Source organism: Pelobates fuscus, chromosome 9 (genome assembly GCF_036172605.1).
Source record: "Pelobates fuscus isolate aPelFus1 chromosome 9, aPelFus1.pri, whole genome shotgun sequence".
NCBI classification, from domain to species: domain Eukaryota; kingdom Metazoa; phylum Chordata; class Amphibia; order Anura; family Pelobatidae; genus Pelobates; species Pelobates fuscus.
In genome coordinates, this window is record NC_086325.1 from 67,928,088 (window position 1) to 67,948,416 (window position 20,329).

At 44.2% G+C, this 20,329-nt stretch overlaps 1 protein-coding gene across 1 annotated transcript in view; it reads right to left on the minus strand.

Moving 5' to 3' along the window:
* Positions 1–18,832, minus strand: part of IL13RA1 (interleukin 13 receptor subunit alpha 1) — a 55,698-nt gene extending 36,866 nt beyond the window's left edge. Inside the window, exon 1 of the mRNA XM_063432046.1 lies at positions 18,629–18,832. Coding sequence (XP_063288116.1) covers positions 18,629–18,713 — 85 coding nt within the window. The 5' untranslated portion in view covers positions 18,714–18,832. The remainder of the gene's footprint in view (positions 1–18,628) is intronic.
* Between the last annotated feature and the right edge of the window lie 1,497 nt (positions 18,833–20,329).

Genomic DNA, 20,329 nt, shown 5'->3' on the forward strand with positions numbered 1-20,329 from the left:
ACAGACCAAACTCCCCGTTTAACGCACCACAAACAACCGCAAACAGTCCATTTGCACATCCGCAAACTCCCCATTTGCACAAGGTTGGATAACAAACTAGCTATGTCCTGTTCCTTGTCTTCACTGATGTCATTGAAGGTCTCTTCCTCCACCCAGCCACGTACAACACCAAGGGTCCCCGAAAGGTGACAACAAGCCCCCTGGGACTTGTTTGGTCTTCCACCTCCTCAAAGCCACCTTCCTCCTCTGACTCCTCTTCTTCAGACTCCTCTCTCTGCGTTGCCTCTCTCTGAGTTATTATAAGGTGTGTTAAGTAGTACTATTCCTATCAGTTTAATCCCTGTTACGTCCCCTATCAGGGGACGTGTATATGGCATTGATTTTAGGAAGCGGAAGATGGAAAAAGATGCTTGGTCGATCGTCCTACTTCAAATTTGGGGCACTGTGCGTGCAATCTAATGTGCCACGTGATAGGAGTGGTGTGTTAAGTAGTACTATTCTTATCAGTTTAATCCCTGTTACGTCCCCTATCAGGGGACGTGTATATGGCATCGATTTTAGGAACCGGGAGATGGAAAAAGATGCTTGATCGGTCCTCCTACTTCAAATTTGGGGCACTGCGCGTGCAATCTAATGTGCCACCAGATAGGAGTGGTGTGTTAAGTAGTACTATTCTTATCAGTTTAATCCCTGTTACGTCGCCCTCATCAGGCCTTTTTAAGTCGAATGTATCGCCCACTGTCAGTCCCTTCGGGATCCATCCCTCATTCATCTTAATAAAGGTGAGGTAATGTAGACTTTTTTGACCTAGGCGACTTCTCTTCTCAGTGACAATACCTCCTGCTGCACTGAAGGTCCTTTCTGACAGGACACTTGAAGCGGGGCAGGCCAGAAGTTCTATCACAAATTGGAATAGCTCAGGCCACAAGTCAAGCCTGCACACCCAGTAGTCAAGGGGTTCATCGCTCCTCAGAGTGTCGATATCTGCAGTTAAGGCGAGGTAGTCTGCTACCTGTCGGTCGAGTCATTCTCTGAGGGTGGACCCCGAAGGGCTGTGGCGATGCGTAGGACTTAAAAAGCTCCGCATGTCCTCCATCAACAACACGTGTGTAAAGCGTCCTGTCCTTGCCGGCATGGTCGTGGGAGGAGGAGGATTACTTTCACCTCTTCCCCTGTTAGATTCCCGTTGTGCTGTGACATCACCCTTATACGCTGTGTAAAGCATAATTTTTAATTTATTTTGGAACTGCTGCATCCTTTCCGACTTGCGGTAATTCGGTAACATTTCAGGCACTTTCTGCTTATACCGGGGGTCTAGTAGCGTGGACATCCAGTAGAGGTCGTTCTCCTTCAGCCTTTTTATATGAGGGTCCCTCAACAGGCATGACAGCATGAAAGACCCCATTTGCACAAGGTTGGATGCCGAGCTACTCATGTCCCGTTCCTCGTCCTCAGTGATCTCACTGAAGGTATGTTCTTCCCCCCAGCCACGTACAACACCACGGGTACCAGATAGGTGACAACGAGCACCCTGGGATGCCTGTTGTGGTTGGTCTTCCTCCTCCTCCTCACAGCCACATTCCTCCTCTGACTCCTCTTCCTCACAATCCTCTTCCAGCGTTGCCGCAGGTCCAGCAAGCAATGCTAATAAGGCTGTTTCTGGTGGTGATGGTGACCACAACTCTTCCTCTTCCTCTTCATGCTCATCTACGGCCTCATCCAGCACTCTTTGCAGTGCACGCTCCAGGAAGAAAACAAATGGTATGATGTCGCTGATGGTGCCTTCGGTGCGACTGACTTGGTTTGTCACCTCCTTAAAAGGACGCATGAGCCTACAGGCATTGCGCATGAGCGTCCAGTAACGTGGCAAAAAAATTCCCAGCTCCGCAGAGGCTGTCCTAGCACCCCGGTCATACAAATAGTCGTTAATGGCTTTTTCTTGTTGGAGCAGGCGGTCGAACATTAGGAGTGTTGAATTCCAACGTGTCGGGCTGTCGCAAATCAAGCGCCTCACTGGCATGTTGTTTCACCGCTGGATATCTGAAAAGTGCGCCATGGCCGTGTAGGAACGCCTGAAATGGCCACACACCTTCCTGGCCTGCTTCAGGATGTCCTGTAAGCCTGGGTACTTATGCACAAAGCGTTGTACGATCAGATTACACACATGTGCCATGCACGGCACATGTGTCAACTTTCCCAAATTCAATGCCGCCAACAAATTTCTTCCGTTGTCACAAACCACTTTGCCGATCTCCAGTTGGTGAGGAGTCAGCCACTGATCCACCTGTGCGTTCAGGGCGGACAGGAGTGCTGGTCCGGTGTGACTCTCTGCTTTCAGGCAAGTCAATCCCAAGACGGCGTGACACTGCCGTATCCAGGATGTGGACTAGTACCTGGAGAGCTGGGGGGGGGGTGCTGTTGATGTGGAGCAAGACGCAGCAGCAGAAGAGGACTCAGCCGAGGAGGTTATGGAAGAGGATGGAGTAGGAGGAGTAGAGGAGGTGGCAGCAGGCCTGCCTGCAAGTCGTGGCGGTGTCACCAACTCCTCTGCAGAGCCACGCATTCCATGCTTGGCAGCCGTCAGCAGCTTTACCCAATGCGCAGTGTAGGTGATATACCTGCCCTGACCATGCTTTGCAGACCAGGTATCAGTGGTCAGATGGACCCTTGCCCCAACACTGTGTGCCAGACATGCCATTACTTCCTTTTGCACAATCGAGTACAGGTTGGGGATTGCCTTTTGTGCACCTTCCACTGCGGTGTCCCAATAGCTACAAATTTTTAGAACGCCTCAGACTCCACCAGCTTGTATGGTAAAAGCTGGCGGGCTAAGAGTTCAGACAAGCCAGCTGTCAGATGCCGGGCAAGGGGATGACTTTGTGACATTGGCTTCTTACGCTCAAACATGTCCTTGACAGACACCTGACTGTGGGCAGATGAGCAGGAACTGCTCAAGGCGAGAGACGGAGTGGCGGATGGTTGAGAGGGGGCAAGGAGGACAGCAGTGGTTGACGTGGCTGAAGATGGCTGAAGAAACTGAAGACTCAGTTTCTTTTGGCACAGGTTGCAAATGGCATCGCTGTTGTCAGAGGCAGACACACAAAAACAATGCCACACTGCTGAGCTCTGCAATGACAGCATTCTGGTGGTGGCAACAGCATGCATTGATTGGCGTGCTGTCTGGCTGACCCCGGGTGCTGATGCATGCTGTCTGACTGTGCCACTAGCTCCTTGCGATGACCTCCCCCTGCTTCCAACTCGTCTCCTCCTCCTCTCTGTCTCCCCATCTGAACTTTCCCCCTGTTTTTCTTCTCTTCTAGCGGGCAACCACGTGACATGCATGGACGCATCATCATCATCAACCGCTTCACTTGTATCTGACAACTCAGCTCAAAGGAAGCAGCAGCGGGTACAACATCATCATCATCACACCGTACTTCCATGTGAGTAATGCTGCCTGACTGAGACATATCCCTGTTATCTACATCCTCTTGCAATAATGGTTGCGCACCACTCATTTCTTCCGACTGATGTGTAAATAACTCCTCTGACAGATCAATTGAATCAGCTGCGGTGCTAGTGTTGGTGGTGGCGGCAGGCGGGCGAGTGGTAACTTGAGAGGTGCCCGAAGCTAAGCTGGAGGAGGATGGTGCGTCAAGGTTCCGAGCGGAAGCTGTAGAAGATTGGGTGTCCTGTGTTAGCCAGTCAACTATGTCCTCAGAACTTTTCGAGTTCAGGGTATGTGGCCTCTGAATACATGGCATTATTCTAGGGCCAAAGGGAATCACAGCACCATGACCACGACGGCCCCTGCAGGGTGGCCTGCCTCTGCCTGTCATTTTTTTTTTCGATTAGTGGTACTATGCGTGCAAACTACTGTGACAACAGATATGAGTTGCACTGTGCACTGGCAGAAGTTGGCAGAGTAGACGCTATAGGCCTGACACACACGCTTGCAGACAACTAACTGCTATTCAATCTATTACAGTCAAAAAATTTTTTTTTTAAATGTACACTACTGTTACACCAGATATGAGTTGCACTGGTGTGACACTGTGCCCTGGCAGGCCCCGAAACGCACACGTGTGAAGGAAACTGACTGCCATTATTTCACAGTCAAATTTCTAGTTTTTTTGTTTAATGTACACTACTGTCAGGGGCGGACTGACCGGTCGGGCACTTCGGACATGGTCCGAGGGCCCGGCCGGGAGGGGGGCCCGCCATCAGGGGGCCCGGCCGCCCCTTTAAATGCTGCAGCCGCCTGAGCGCTCTCTTAAGAGCGCTCAGGCGGCTGCAGCTTCTCACCTCCCCTCCCCGTAGCGTGGCCGAGCTGCTCTGCGTCCGCGGTGCCGGCCGGAGTGATAGGAAGTTTCTGTTTCCTGTACCCGGCCGGACTGACAGGAAGATGCACACTCAGTGTGTGTGCACCTTCCTATCAATCCGGTCGGCACCGCGGACGCAGAGCCTCTCGGCCACGCTACGGGGAGGGGGTAAAAAGAGAGAGGGAGGGAGGGAGAGAGGGGGGGGGGTTAAAAGAGAGAGGGAGGGGGGGTTAAAAGAGAGAGGGAGAGGGGGGGGGTTAAAAGAGAGAGTGAGGGGGGGGGGTTAAAAGAGAGAGTGAGGGGGGGGTTAAAAGAGAGAGTGAGGGGGGGGGTTAAAAGAGAGGGGGGGGGTTAAAAGAGAGAGGGAGGGGGGGTTAAAAGAGGGAGGGGGGGTTAAGAGGGAGGGGGGGTTAAAAGAGAGAGGGAGGGGGGGTTAAAAGAGAGAGGGAGGGGGGGTTAAAAGAGAGAGGGGGGGGGTTAAAAGAGAGAGGGAGGGGGGGGTTAAAAGAGAGAGGGAGGGTTAAAAGAGAGAGGGAGGGGGGGTTAAAAGAGAGAGGGGGGGGGTAAAAAGAGAGAGGGAGGGGGGGTAAAAAGAGAGAGGGGGGGGGGTAAAAAGAGAGAGGGAGGGGGGGTAAAAAGAGAGAGGGAGGGGGGTAAAAAGAGAGAGGGAGGGGGGGTTAAAAGAGGGAGGGGGGGTTAAAAGAGAGAGGAGGGGTTAAAAGAGAGAGGGAGGGGAGGTTAAAAGAGAGAGGGGAGGTTAAAAGAGAGAGGGGGGGTTAAAAGAGAGAGGGAGGGGGGTTAAAAGAGAGAGGGAGGGGAGTAAAAAGAGAGAGGGAGGGGGGTAAAAAGAGAGAGGGAGGGGGGTAAGAAGAGAGAGGGAGGGGGTAAGAAGAGGGAGGGGGTAAGAAGAGAGATAGGGGGTAAGAAGGGAGGGGGGGGTAAGAAGGGAGGGGGGGGTAAGAAGGGAGGGGGGGGTAAGAAGAGGGGGAGGGGGAGTAAAAGAGGAAGGGGGGAGTAAGAAGAGGGGGAGGGGAGAGTAAGAAGAGGGGAGATTAAGAAGAGAGGGGGGGAGTAAAGGGGGTAAGAAGAGGGGAGGGGGGAGTAAAAAGAGGAGGGGGGAGTAAGAAGAGGGAGGAGTAAGAAGAGGTGGGAGTAAGAAGAGGGGGAGGGGGAGTAAGAAGATGGGGGGAGTAAGGAGAGGGGGAGGGGGGAGTAAGAAGAGGGGAGAGTAAGAATGGGGGTAAGAAGAGGGGGAAGGGGGTAAGAAGAGGGGGAGGGGGGAGTAAGAGGAGGGCAATTGCCCCCTCCCCTGTCCGCAGGCACCGGCAGGGGAGGGAGGAAGAGAGGACCCGGGAGCTCAGCCTGCAGCTCCTCTGGGTCCTTCTTGCGCGAGCACAGATCGTTGCCGCGGTTACCACGGCAACGTTACGGCTCTTGCAAGAGTAAACTCTAGCCCTGGAGCTACGGGCTAGAGTTCACTCTCAACACTGTGACCACCAGGTATTCCTGGTGGTCGCAGTGGTGAGAGTGAACTTTAGCCCCATAAACACACTGCCCCCACACCATACACATTCACACACTGCCCCCCATACACACACAATGCCCCCACACACACCATACACACACACTGCCCCCACACACACCATACACATTTACACACATTGCCTCACACACACACACATACATACACTGCCCACCCATACACACACAGCCCCCCATACTAACATTGCCACACACATACACAGCCCCCTCGTACACACATTGCCCCACACACCCTACACATTCACACACTACACCCCCTCACACACACTGAACCTTTCACACAGACTGCACCCCTTACACATTGCACCACTGCTCCTATACCCTACTACAGCCTCATATCCCAGCAGACCCCAGGTAAGTTGTCAAACTGTTCTTAAACGGTTTGACTACTTACTCTGGGAGGGGGGCCCGGCCCTCCTGGCACCATAACGACTACACAGAGTAGTAGTGGTTATTGTGCATGGATTATTTCTTTAAATAATCTACGAGTGCCCCAGTAGCCAGCAAGCCAGCCAACCCACAGGCCAGCCAGCCCACAGGCTGGCCAGTAGACAGCCAGCCAGCCTACAGGCCACCAGTTAGGCTTAAAGCCAGCAACCCCACAGCCTGCCAACCGCAGCCAGCAAGCCACAGCCTGCCAGCCAGCAAGCCACAGCCTGCCAGTCGCAGCCAGCAAGCCCACAGCCTGCCAGCCGCAGCCAGCAAGCCCACAGTCTGCCGGCAGTAGCCAGTAAGTCCACCGCCTGCCAGCAAGCCCACAGCCTGCCAGCCGCAGCCAGTAAGCCCACAGCCTTCCAGCAAGCCCACAGCCTGCCAGCCGCAGCCAGCAAGCCCACAGCCTGCCGGCAGTAGCCAGCAAGCCCACAGCCTGCCAGCAAGCCCACAGCCTGCCAGCCGCAGCCAGTAAGCCCACAGCCTTCCAGCAAGCCCACAGACTGCCAGCCAGCAACAGTAATTAAGGTAAGAGGAGCCAACTTGGCCTAGGTATCAGCTATGTTGTGTTGCTATATTGTGAATAGGAACCAGAGTGTTGGAGAGACCCCCCTCCAGGCCCCATAAGACTCCATTGTAGTCTCTAATGGGACCTGGAGGAAATTCTTTCTAACACACTCTCTAAAGGACACTGAGATTGCCTCTGCTAGAATGCTCCCCCCCTCCATGGCCCATTAGCCCTCAATTGTAGTCTCTACTGGGGCCTGGAGGCGACTGTTTCCAGCAGGGACACTGAGATGGCCTCTGTTAGAAAGACCCCCTTCCAAGCCTGTTAGACTCCATTGTAGTCTCTAATAGGGCCTGGAGGGGATTCTTTCTAACACACTCTCTAAAGGACACTGAGATAGCCTCTGCTAGAAATACCCCCCTCCATGGCCCATTAGCCCTCAATTGTAGTCTCTACTGGGGCCTTGAAGGGATTATTGCACTTTTGTTCCTTGTGTCTAAAGATTGTGTAGGGTGTGGCTGGAGGCGGTGCATGGAGGCGGGACATGGGTGGCGCTTGCTGCGGAGTATGGGTGGGGCCTGTAAGGGGGCCCTTGATTTATTTTGCCCGGGGGCCCTGAGGGTTCTCAGTCCGCCCCTGACTACTGTTACACCAGATATGAGTTGCACTGGTGTGACACTGTGCCCTGGCAGGCCCTGAAACGCACACGTGTGAAAGAAACTGACTGCTATTATTTCACAGTCAAAAAAGTGTTGTTTATTTTAAATGTACACTACTGTTACACCAGATATGAGTTGCACTGGTGTGACACTGTGCCCTGGCAGGCCCTGAAACGCACACGTGTGAAGGAAACTGACTGTTGTGACACGAGATATGAGTGGTGGCACTGGGCAAGTGGGCACAGTATACGCTGTGAGCCTGACATACATGCTGGCAGGCAGGCAACTGCAATTAGATTACACAGGAAAAAAAAAAGCAGACTGATGTTCTAGCTCTAAAAAGGGCTTTTTGGGGTGCTGTCCTTACAGCAGAGATCAGATGAGTCCTTCAGGACTGTAGTGGACACTGAATATACTAGCCTAGCTATCGATTTCCCTATTAAATCTGCAGCAGCTACACTGTCCCTCCTCTCACTAAGAATGCAGCTTCCGAATGAATCTAAAATGGATGCTGTCCAGGAGGTGGGAGGGTCTGGGAGGGAGGGTCTGCTGCTGATTGGCTGGAATGTGTCTGCTGACTGTGAGGTACAGGGTCAAAGTTTACTCAATGATGACGAATAGGGGGCGGACCGAACATCGCATATGTTTGCTCGCCGTGGCGAACGCGAACAAGCTATGTTCGCCAGGAACTATTCGCCAGCGAACTATTCGGGACATCTCTATGGGTGGGATATATTAAGCAGTCAGTTATTACATTTCATGTGTTGGAAGCAAGAAAATTATCAAGCTAAAAGATCTGAGTGACTTTGACAACGGTCAAATAGTGAAGGCTAGACAACTGGGTCAGAGCATCTCCAAAACGGCAAGTATTACAGGGTGCTCCAGGTATGCAGTGGTTAGTATGTACCGAAAGTGGAGCAAGGAAGGACAACCAGTAAAGACCTGTCAGAGTGCCCATGATGACCTCTGTCCACTGACGGAGGTGCCTTTAATGGTGATGTGAGCATCAGAACTGGACATTGGAGGAATGGAAGGGGCTTGCCTGGTCTGACGAATCACGTAATAGTGACCCTTCTGGCCTATCTTTTGTTGGAATTCAAAAAGCACTTTTTAACTGGAGAGGTGAAGACCGCATAAAAAAACTAGGCCAAATGGAAATGAGATGGATCTTTGAACTCAATACCCTCATTCCATTTGGCCTAAATAATGATTTTGAGTTGTGTCACTTTTTATAATAAAATTTCTATTAATATTTAATGAATTTTATGATAGACTATTTTGTATTTTTTATTATTATTACTATTTATTTATTTTTTATACTTTTAGAGTATCTAAATCATAGCACTTTTAAAAGGGGAATGGTCACCTTAAGTATGTGCACGATATTTGGAAAAGGGGCACTTTATTTAAATTGAGTTAAAGTCTGGTTTAACAATATGCTGAGATTGAGTACTAATATTAATTTTTTTATCTATTTTCCCCTTGAAAATTAGGGATCAAGCTGCAAAATTAAGAGTACTGTATTGTTTGTATTAAATTGTATTTTATTGTTATGTGTATTTTGTAAAATAGACAGTGTATTAAATGCAGGTAAACCATAGGGTTAAATAGAGATCGTGCACTTGATGTACACCTGTTCAAGAGAGACTATTAAAAGTGGTCCAATAAGAAATGAGCGGACTGCTTTAAATAATGGACAATTCAGACAAGACGGCATCACTGCTTTACGTCCTGAGGAAGCTTCGGCGAAACGCGTAGACGACGCAGTGACGCACACCACGCACGTTTGTTACGTATTGACGTAAAGGGGGCGGAGCACCCGGGAAGCTCGAAGAACCCCATCGGCTGCACAGCATCTGTCAGCGGTCTGTCTTCCCCGAAAACATCCGTGGAGGAGAAAGGAGAAGCCGTCTGCTATTCAACACCGTACCTGGGCTCAGGCAAATACAAAAGCGTTTGTGAGTAGCAGCTGAGTCTGCATACACTCACTTATTTTTATCTCGTAAGAGGCTTAATATTTAGCTTGTTTATTGTTTTATATACTAAATGTGTGTATTGTCTGATTTATTTATTTTACTTGAAATAGACTTTGATCTATTTCTCTTCAGTGTTAGGAGTGTTTGATGTCTAAATGAATGTAGGAACTGCTGGTGGGCCCAAGCCCTATACAAGACAGGGCTCAGGGGTACCAAGGAAGATTCTACGAGTTTACTCTTGTCTGGAAATAAAAACACCTTTATTATAGGGTACACGTTCCCCCCCAAAAAATAAAGGAAACTTATAAATAATACTAACACATCTAATAAAATAAATCGAGAGAGGTAGTAATATATAAATGAGACAGGAGTGAGCAATAGGGTACCTAAGACCCTTTAACCAGGGTTAACTTATGTATCTGAAAGGTCTGTGTAAAATACAGACACGGCTTGTTGAGGGCAAAAAAAGCCCCTGAAAGAAATAGTATTGTATGTAAAGCTATAACTTTGTCAACAGTGCGATAGATACAGTTAGGTAATAAAACTTAGAACATTGTGTCAAGTGTATCCAGGACTGAAAAAAGTCTTATTGGATCTAATACTCAATGCTTCTAGTTGCTGGGCTTCAACGTATGGCTACTTTATTAGGCTGTCCATAAAAAGAGTTTTAAATTACAGGATGGTATTGTGCCTATTGGAAAATAGTATAACCTTCATATGGGTTCCAAACAGTACATATATGAATTGCTCAGCCCAAAGGTGAAGGGCTATAACTGTGGTATGCAATAGCATAGGCAGCAGATAAAACACGCTATTACTCTTAACGGAGGGTTATCAGACCTATATCTCTGAGTCTGCGTTGAATTATCTACATACGGGGTAAAAATGCCCCAAATGCTAACCACTGGAAATCTTATGCAGGCATCATTAAGCTAAAGTCTCTCCAGACAATTGCAGTACACCCTAGGCACAACAGTGATCACACTGGTACTCTTAATATGATGTTGTCTAGCCACTGTAAATTTATACAGGCATCATTAAATTATACTCTCTCCAGAAAATTGCAGCACACCCTAGGCATAATAGTGATCACACTAGTACTCCTGTAACAGAGGTGCTAAACTGAAGTTCTAAAACTGAGATTGCACGGCCACAAAGCTTGAAGAAGCCCAGAATCACTCTCTGGGCTATGCAAGCGCCTTTCTCATAGAATCTCTTTGAGAAAGGCGCTTGCATAGCGCCGAAACGTGCGTTAGGTTAATGCTTTTTTAAACTATCACCGAGCACTTTGTGTGTGTTCACTAGGTGGGGGGAGGTAGATGAGTATATAGGAGTCTGATGGACATATCAGTTGAGAGTGATTCTGGGCTTCTTCAAGCTTTGTGGCCGTGCAATCTCAGTTTTAGAACTTCAGTTTAGCACCTCTGTTACAGGAGTACTAGTGTGATCACTATTATGCCTAGGGTGTGCTGCAATTTTCTGGAGAGACTATAATTTAATGATGCCTGTATAAATTTACAGTGGCTAGACAACATCATATTAAGAGTACCAGTGTGATCACTGTTGTGCCTAGGGTGTACTGCAATTGTCTGGAGAGACTTTAGCTTAATGATGCCTGCATAAGATTTCCAGTGGTTAGCATTTGGGGCATTTTTACCCCGTATGTAGATAATTCAACGCAGACTCAGAGATATAGGTCTGATAACCCTCCGTTAAGAGTAATAGCGTGTTTTATCTGCTGCCTATGCTATTGCATACCACAGTTATAGCCCTTCACCTTTGGGCTGAGCAATTCATATATGTACTGTTTGGAACCCATATGAAGGTTATACTATTTTCCAATAGGCACAATACCATCCTGTAATTTAAAACTCTTTTTATGGACAGCCTGATAAAGTAGCCATACGTTGAAGCCCAGCAACTAGAAGCATTGAGTATTAGATCCAATAAGACTTTTTTCAGTCCTGGATACACTTGACACAATGTTCTAAGTTTTATTACCTAACTGTATCTATCGCACTGTTGACAAAGTTATAGCTTTACATACAATACTATTTCTTTCAGGGGCTTTTTTTGCCCTCAACAAGCCGTGTCTGTATTTTACACAGACCTTTCAGATACATAAGTTATCCCTGGTTAAAGGGTCTTAGGTACCCTATTGCTCACTCCTGTCTCATTTATATATTACTACCTCTCTCGATTTATTTTATTAGATGTGTTAGTATTATTTATAAGTTTCCTTTATTTTTTTTTTGGGGAACGTGTACCCTATAATAAAGGTGTTTTTATTTCCATACAAGAGTAAACTCATAGAATCTTCCTTGGTACCCCTGAGCCCTGTCTTGTATAGGGCTGGGGCCCACCAGCAGTTCCTACATTCATTTTGATATTAAGGGTTATCCCCTATCTAAGATTCTATGGACACACCATAAGACCCTGTTTTATCAGGGATCTTATCTCTTTATAACTATAAGTGTTTGATGTCTAGTGAATTACAAATAAATTTGTGTAATAGAATGTAACAGTGCTTCACTATTATATGCACTTTATTTTTTTCCATATATTCATCTGAGCTGAAGCCACTTAAAGGACCCTTAGGGGATGTGGATCTAACTTTGCGCTCCACCTCTATAAGTATATTGTTCAGGAATGGTTTGAAGAACATGAAAAAAAGTTCAAGGTGTTGCCTTGGCCTCCAAATTCCCCAGATCTCAATCCAATTGAGCATCTGTTGGATGGGCTGAAACAACAAATCCGATCCATTGAGGCCCCAACTCGCAACTTGCAGGACTTAAAGGATCTAGTTCTAATGTCTTGCTGCCAGATACCACAGGACACATTCAGAAGTCTTGTGGAGTCCATAACTTTATGTATCAGAGCTGCTTTGGCAGCATGAGGGGTACCTACACGATATTAGGCAGGCGGTTTTAATGTTGTGGATGATCAGTGTAAAAAGGTTAACACTCTCTTGCTCTCAGCCATTAAATTGCGACGCCCGTGGCACCAGAGTGAGGTAAGCACTCATTGCTAAACTGCTTGTCCCATGACTAGGGGACTAGACCAAGGTACTCCTGGCATCATAACCAATACAGTGGACTTTAATAATAATCTAACCGGAAGCATTCTCCAAGCTAGCTCTGCTTCCAGTCTGGCTACTTTGGCCTTAAATTTTAACTTCACTTTGAATTGCCAAAAATCCTCCCTTTAGTGAACAAAACTGTTGGTGTTACAAAATAGTTCTAAACATTGCTTATATTTTATAAAAGCACACTGAGATCCATTCTCATGTGACTCCTTAGAAGACAGTATTTGTAAAAAAAAATGTAAAGTCAGATTTCCACAGTTTCTTATCCCAAGTGCTGTTGTTAATGAGAAAGTAAATCCACTAAATACTCAATATACCGAAAAAAAATATTCTTGGAATAATAATGTTACCAGCTTGTCATTTTTCTTGTACAATACACTGCATGAAAAGGGGCACATAAAACATGGGACTCTATGACTAACACATCTATACTCTTTTCCCTTTGTTTTTATACCCCAATTTTTTAGCAAGAATTTATCGAGTTTGCTATTATTAAAATCAAATATTTTCTTGTTTATTCTTTGACTGTGCTTTTATCAAACAGAATGAGCACGAGTTTGTGAAAGTTGATACATGCAAAGCTCAGTCCTTTTCTCCAATCATTGTGAAATAATGCTTGGAAACGGGAACCAGGAAACAAATGTTACACATACTATTTCCCAGAAATTCTATGAATTTGAGGTCACTCAGTATGACCAGCTCTTGCATAATATTGCTGCTATTCATGAAATGCCAAAATATTTATATTAGCACTATATAATGCAAATACACATTCACCCTATATCTTCAATTATAACACCAACACGTGGCTAGAACGACACATTGATACATAGTATCAAAATGTGACAATATACTCAAGATGTGCTCAGCATGAGAAACAAAGATTCTATCAAGGCACATGTTAACAGTCTTTGAAGTTTCCTAGTGTGTGATATTCAAGTTTATAAAAACGACAGCCAGTATCCCTTCAGTGATCCAGGCACTTAAAAAGAAAGTAAACATGCAATAGATAAAATGAATATAAATGAAAATGCCATGAAAAAAATGAATATTTTAGGTATTTTTTCCCAGTGACTACTAGGGCTTTTAGTTAAAGGGACACTATAGTCACCCAGACCACTTCAGCTCAATAAAGTGGTCTGGGTGCCAGGTCCCTCAGGTTTTAACCCTTTAGATGTAAACATAGCAGTTTCAGAGAAACTGCTATGTTTACATTGCAGGGTTAATCCAGCCTCTAGTGGCTGTCTTCTTGACAGCCGCTAGAGGCGCTTCTGCAACGCTGGATGCGAAAATCACATCCAGAATGCAGATCGTCCATAGGAAAGCATTGAAAAATGCTTTCCTATGGACTGTATGAATGCGCCCGCGGCTCTTGCCGTGCATGCACATTCCGCTCCACTCGGGAGCTTACATCGGCGGGGGAGGAGAGGTCACCAGCGCCGAGGGAGCCTAGCACTGGAGAAAGGTAAGTAGTTGAAGGGGTTTTATCCCCTTCAGCACCAAGGGAGGGGGGCACTGAGGGTGGGGGGTGCTAAGGATGATATTGTGTCAGGAAAACAAGTTTGTTTTCCTGACACTATAGTGATCCTTTAAATAACAATGCCAAGGTTAAATATGTAGTACCTGGGCACATAAATATAGTTAAAAAAAATAAAAAATAAACAAAAAAGCCTATGGGGCTCAGTGAAACGCCATATTACTTTAAGGGAGGTTAAAGGGAAGTTTAAACTAATAATATTCAGGAGTAGGACCTATTGGTGGCAGGTGGGGTTTAAGTTATTTAAAAGGGCTGTCAATACATCCTAATGGCATTAAAACCCAATATGGCTAGTAATGACATGTCCTAATGTTGTGAAGTGCTTAAAGGACCACTATAGGCACCCAGACCACTTCAGCTCAATGAAGTGGTCTGGGTGCCAGGTCCATCTAGTGTTAACCCTGCCTGCTGTAAACATGTTTGGTCAACTTGACTGTGATACATTTCTTTATGTCATTTATTTTTTTAGATTACAGCACTCAGGAATAAAACCCCCAAAACAAATTCAGACACAGGGAACTATGTATGACAGGTGCAGTGTCACCATATGGGCAGGTGAATCGGTACCTATCAAACCATCCACACCCCCTTTAATAAAACACAACACGTTTGTGTATGGGAAAACTTGTCCAGAGCTTTTATTGAACATAACATATAATAATAAATAAAAGTCATTGCTCCCCACCTATTGCCATCTAATAATTTTAGCAGACCCAATAATAAATAGGGCAATGCCTAACCATAAATAAACAGCCCGTGGTGAGGGTATACCTGGATACCCGCTCCCCTCTGAGGTTCTGAGCCAACTACAGACTCGAAACCTCCCAACACCATAACCAACTGATAACTCTAATTCTATATACCCATTCCTTTTTACCTACCCCTTGCTCCTTTTCTAACTCCAAAGTCCCTATCTCATTTTGTTCCCTTTACCAGCCCCGCCACTGTGACCAAGCGGGAGAAAACAAAATCACCCAATCTCTAGGGTGGGAGGGAGGGACAAACCCTGTTGGTGAGTACATTAAAAGTTACTATTCCTAAGATGGCTGCCCCTATTTATATGCTCCCACCCCTTACTCCCAATCTACCAATCTTGTTACTGCTCCACCTATACCCGTCTCCTAGCCCTGTCAGGGCCCCTTTCTTTCTACAAAACTGCTTTCGCTCCAAGGGGCTACAGAAACAGCTTAGATAAAGCTTATTTTTGGTGACAACCCCGCTTTTCGTCTAAACTTAGAGTGCTTCTGAATCTCAGTCACACCTGGAAACCCTTAACACAAATCCTTATCGATAAAAATACTTTAAAAAGACAAAAAGCACAAAAACGCATCAATAACAGATATGATTAAAAATAGGAGTGGGAGGGATACCTAAAAGAAAGACAAGGGGCATGTCCCCGGAGAAATCAATTGTTTTTAAAACAAAGGTTGAAAAAGCTTCACTAGAACACAATAGGATATTCATGTAGACATACAGAAAACACATTTAAATGTGGAGGTAGATGGTTAAGTGTGTTTTCCTTTGCCCTATAAAAAAATTACAAATTCAGTTTATCGCATATTAATAGACAAATGACCCTGTTGTGCTACAATTTATTAAATGATTAATTTAGAATACTGCTAGAGTTACTGATCTCAGTGTGGCGTAATTTTTTTTTTTACAAAACTGTAACAGCAACATATCCTTGCACCCTACATACAGGTACCTTTACAGCTCAATCAAATGGTACTTTTTTTGTAATGCTATAAGGAAAACAGGTTGGTGATGAAAACCTGGATAGAAATGGACACAACATTTCTCGGGTGGAATTTTGGAGCTGAAAAAGATCTCACAGTTTTTTTCTTTAAATGCAATAATTTAAGATCCCAAATGCAAAGCGTATCATGTAAAGCAAAGGTAAATGCTTATGTAGAAGTTTAGCAATCTCTCGTACTGAATTGGAAATTCTATTGAAAAGATGGTTGGATTTCTTTAAATACATTTCACAAGTTATACAAAGATGTTGTAAATCCTCTATCATTGTCTCATATGTTTTAAAAAAAAAACAATAGTTTTGACTCAACCTAATAAATTCTCTTACACTGGTATTCTCGAAAGCATAGTGTGGGTGTCAATACGAGGCCAAATGAAATATTTTACTTGATTTTTCCACTCTCTAATCACTTGAAGACGCATTTCTCGTTTGTCACCCAGCAAAGTAAGACACAATAAATAAATCAAGTATTGTGAGTGGTATAACTACATTTCAGATCCCACAGTTGTCTAATGTCATGTTGTCATCATTAAATAGAAACAGCAGATGGTCTGAATATAGGAGTTGATTCCTTGGCACACCATCATGCCCACCTCATGTCCTAAATTTGTATGAGAGTTGTGCATTCAATTTAAACGAATTCTAATTCAGCCACATTTGTTTTTGTTTTTTTATTTTTGTTGTGCAGATTGGTACATATCATTGTCAAGCGCCACAACAGCGTAAATATGGATTCAAACAGGCTTAACATTGGCACGAGTGTTTGCACATTTTTAAATGTAATCAAGCTTAATAGAAACAGGCTTAACATAACTGATGGGTTACTGCTTTGTGGTTTAGTATGTATGTGGAGTGAGGTTACGTTGCGAGAAATTAATGCAATGTTGGACAATCTAGAACGTACATGTCTGCGTGGGAGACAAGGTTTCGGGTACATTTTGAGTGATCAGTGGATCGTTTTAATTCCGTATCTTAAAATAGCCTTATAACCGAATGAAGACACAGCTGAAATCGAAAATGGACAAACAGTTTTGTTTGTTTTATACAGCAACGCTGTACAATAATTTAGAGTTTTGCCCAAGGCGTAAAACAAAAAAATGGATTGTTGGAAAAAAATGATTGATAGTTAGGGCACGGCCATTAAGTGGTGATTTTATACTCATATCAAGTGAGGTGTTACCGATGGAGGTCAAAAAGAGGAACAGTAAAAAAAAATCTATATTTATAAATAAAAAATTTGAAATGAATATATAATATATAAATATAGATTTTTTTTAATAACCATCCTCTTTTTCACTCTATTCGTTACTTCTTCTCACTTGATCTGTTAACCAAATGGCGAGGAAATGAGCCTACCAGTGTACTCGTGTACTGCGAAACATTAATATAATATTTGCATATATTGTGCAGCAAACTGATTTGGCCATTTTTACGATTTTTTGGCTTGTTTGAATTAGCGTTCATGAAATTATGGCATTGATGGCAAAACAAAATAGTCAAATTTCAGGCCACCCGAACAAAAAATAATTTATGGATAATTTTTATTTTAACATGCGCAAGTCTAAATTATAATTGCCAGTGTGGACAAGTATACGGATCTTGTATTTTTAGATACATGTAGCTTACTTTACTTTACTTTCTTAATTGCTTACTTTACTTTACTTTTTCACCAGTAGTTCCCTCTTGAAATCTATAATTTCCCAACATGGTAAAATGTGTCCTCTTGCAGAAGTAACAAAGCAATGTTCAAAGAATCACCAATTACCAGTTAACTCAGAATATAATAACGGGAAACATGTACCAGGGCAGTGCTACCTCTATGGGTATAGGTAGTAGGGAGCATGCTAAGGCTGGCGGGAGGAGGACAGGGGTGAGATCGCCCTCAGATATGATGGTGTGGCTTTTGAAATCATATGTTTTACAGTTCAGTACACATGAGACAAGCAAAACATACTTTAACCCCTTAAGGACCAAACTTCTGGAATAAAAGGGAATCATGACATGTCACACATGTCACGTGTCCTTAAGGGGTTAAAAGAATTTATTAACTTCCACACATTCTAGATTTCAAGAAATAAAAATATCAGTGGCAAAGCATTAATGAATAATTGATTTTTGTGAGAAATTGCATATTTATATATGTATTACGAGGTGAGGTCAGGTAGCTTACATAGATCTACATGTCATTCCACATATAGCCTTTTCAGTAACAACGTATAAATTTGACTGTAGAAAATTGCATGGTTTCACGTATATTCTCTAAGTTGTTATAAAAGGTTGTCCTTCCCCCCCCCCCCCCCCCCCCAGATTTTCTTTGGTTTCCACTGTGATGGCTATGCAATACCAAAGTAGCCTGCATCTCTAACTGCTAATCTCTCCATCCCTGTACTGACAGCAAGAGCCATCAATGCTGGATTTTCTCTCCATTTGATTCAGGAATTATCTGCTTACATTTCATATAACTTTACATTTAAACAGCTATATATTATATACAGCTATATATTATATATTATTTTATTTATCATCTGATTGTAATGTGTCTGCGCTCATAACCTAGTGATGTGTAATCTTCACAATGAAGAGATCATTTCCTCAGTTAGTCTGGAGGCTGGCTGAGCGTTATAGGCAATATAGTTCACAATAAACTGCTCTGCCTTCGATTGTCTTGACTGATGTATTAATATTACGTTCATTTTTTTTCTATGTTCTGAAATACTAAGAAGCGACAACATGGACCTAATGCAGATATTAAGTCTAACTCCTCACTTCTCTACATTCAGCGTGCTACTTTATTTAAACAGTAAATATACTCACCCCCCTGGGTTGACCCAGCAGTTAAAGTCATAGAAAGCCAGATGCCTAAGACGAGGTGATCATGCCATCCATTCTTGCTACCCATGCTTGCTTGCTGATTTCTGCAATCCAAATCGGAATCCCAGGTACTTTTCTATATATTTGTTTATACAGTGACACGTTTACATTGTCATCTACGAAGTTTTCTTATTATTCACTTGACTTAAGTATCCAGTGCTGTGTTACTTGCAGGTACCATATAACTGATTGGAAACGATAACGTCAAAGAGCAATTTATTTCCAAAGGAGGGAGCACTGTGAGACGTCACCGAGACACACACAAAATAATTTCCCCAGAAAACACACACCCTATCTTCCTACACAGCACCCTCCCCTCCAGTCACTTAATTCTCCTCCCACACCAATAGAATCTTTCCTATCCTGAAACATGTTAATGTGTTACATGTCTATCACAGAGAGAGCACTCTCTGTTACTGTAAAATGATCATGTGTTCTAGGGCAGGCAACGTCTGCATTCCAGATGTTGTAGACTACATCCCCCAGAATACCCTTAAAGCCATAATGCTGGCAAAGCATCAGGGGAGATGTAGTCAACAACATCTGCATTTAGCTGATGTACTTACACAGGGTTATTCAATAAAGTGAATTGTCAGGAATTCAAAAATAATTAAAAATGAATTTCAAATGTTAGTCTAAATCAGATCAAGTCTAGATCCCTCGATGTTATAGAACTACAACTCCCATGATGCTCTGCATGCTTTTAGAATGCTTTTAGAATGACAAAGCATCATGGAATTTGTAGTTTTAACACATCTGGGGACCAACATTTTGGCACCCCAATGACTTAATTAACTAAAATGGGAAAAAATTCTCCATGAGAGCTACGTTTTCAGTTCAGAATGTTGGAAAACCATTAGTAATTCACTTTAAATTCCTGACAATTTCCACATTATTGAATAAAACTGTAACAATGTTCAATATCAGTACAGACTAACTCACAGGCACACAGTCCGTACTTTTGCATGACAACTTATGTCATGTAAAATTAGAAAGATTTTTTTCTATCACCAATGTAATGAGCAGAAAAAACATTGTGATGTCGAAGGGTTAATGCTTAGTTGTGCCTACTTCCTTTCCAGCACTCTAAGTTGCTGCTGGAATTTGGAAAAGCTGGTCTAACTTAGCTAGAACAGAGGTTTCATTTCTTGGAGAAGAAAAAATAAAACCCGAAAAATGAATGTCCGTGTAATTTGGATAACTGTGGGAAGAGATCTCAGTGTTACGGTTATATTATGAGAAAACAAGGGTTTGGCTGCACTCACCTAAACATGCTTAAATGGGGTGCTGCTGGGGGCCAGTAAGTACAGTAAAAATTAAAATCCAGCGCACTCACTTGTCTACTAAACAGTTATTGTAGTGCTGAACAATTTTGTTAGCTTTATTAAAAACACCTAAACACCTAATCTAGGCAAAAAATAATGGCCCCCAGCAGCACCCCATTTAAGCATGTTTAGGTGAGTGCAGCCAAACCCCTTTTTCTCATATGTTTAAGGTACGTAAGGCCTGTATTTGTGGGAGGAGTTAAGCGTTCCATATAAACGCTACTCCCCCCCCTTCCTACCTGCCGTACGCACGCTGGTCACTGGTCCCTCTCGATGACCTCGCACTTCCGGTTTACGGCCGCACGTCCCGCCAGTTCAG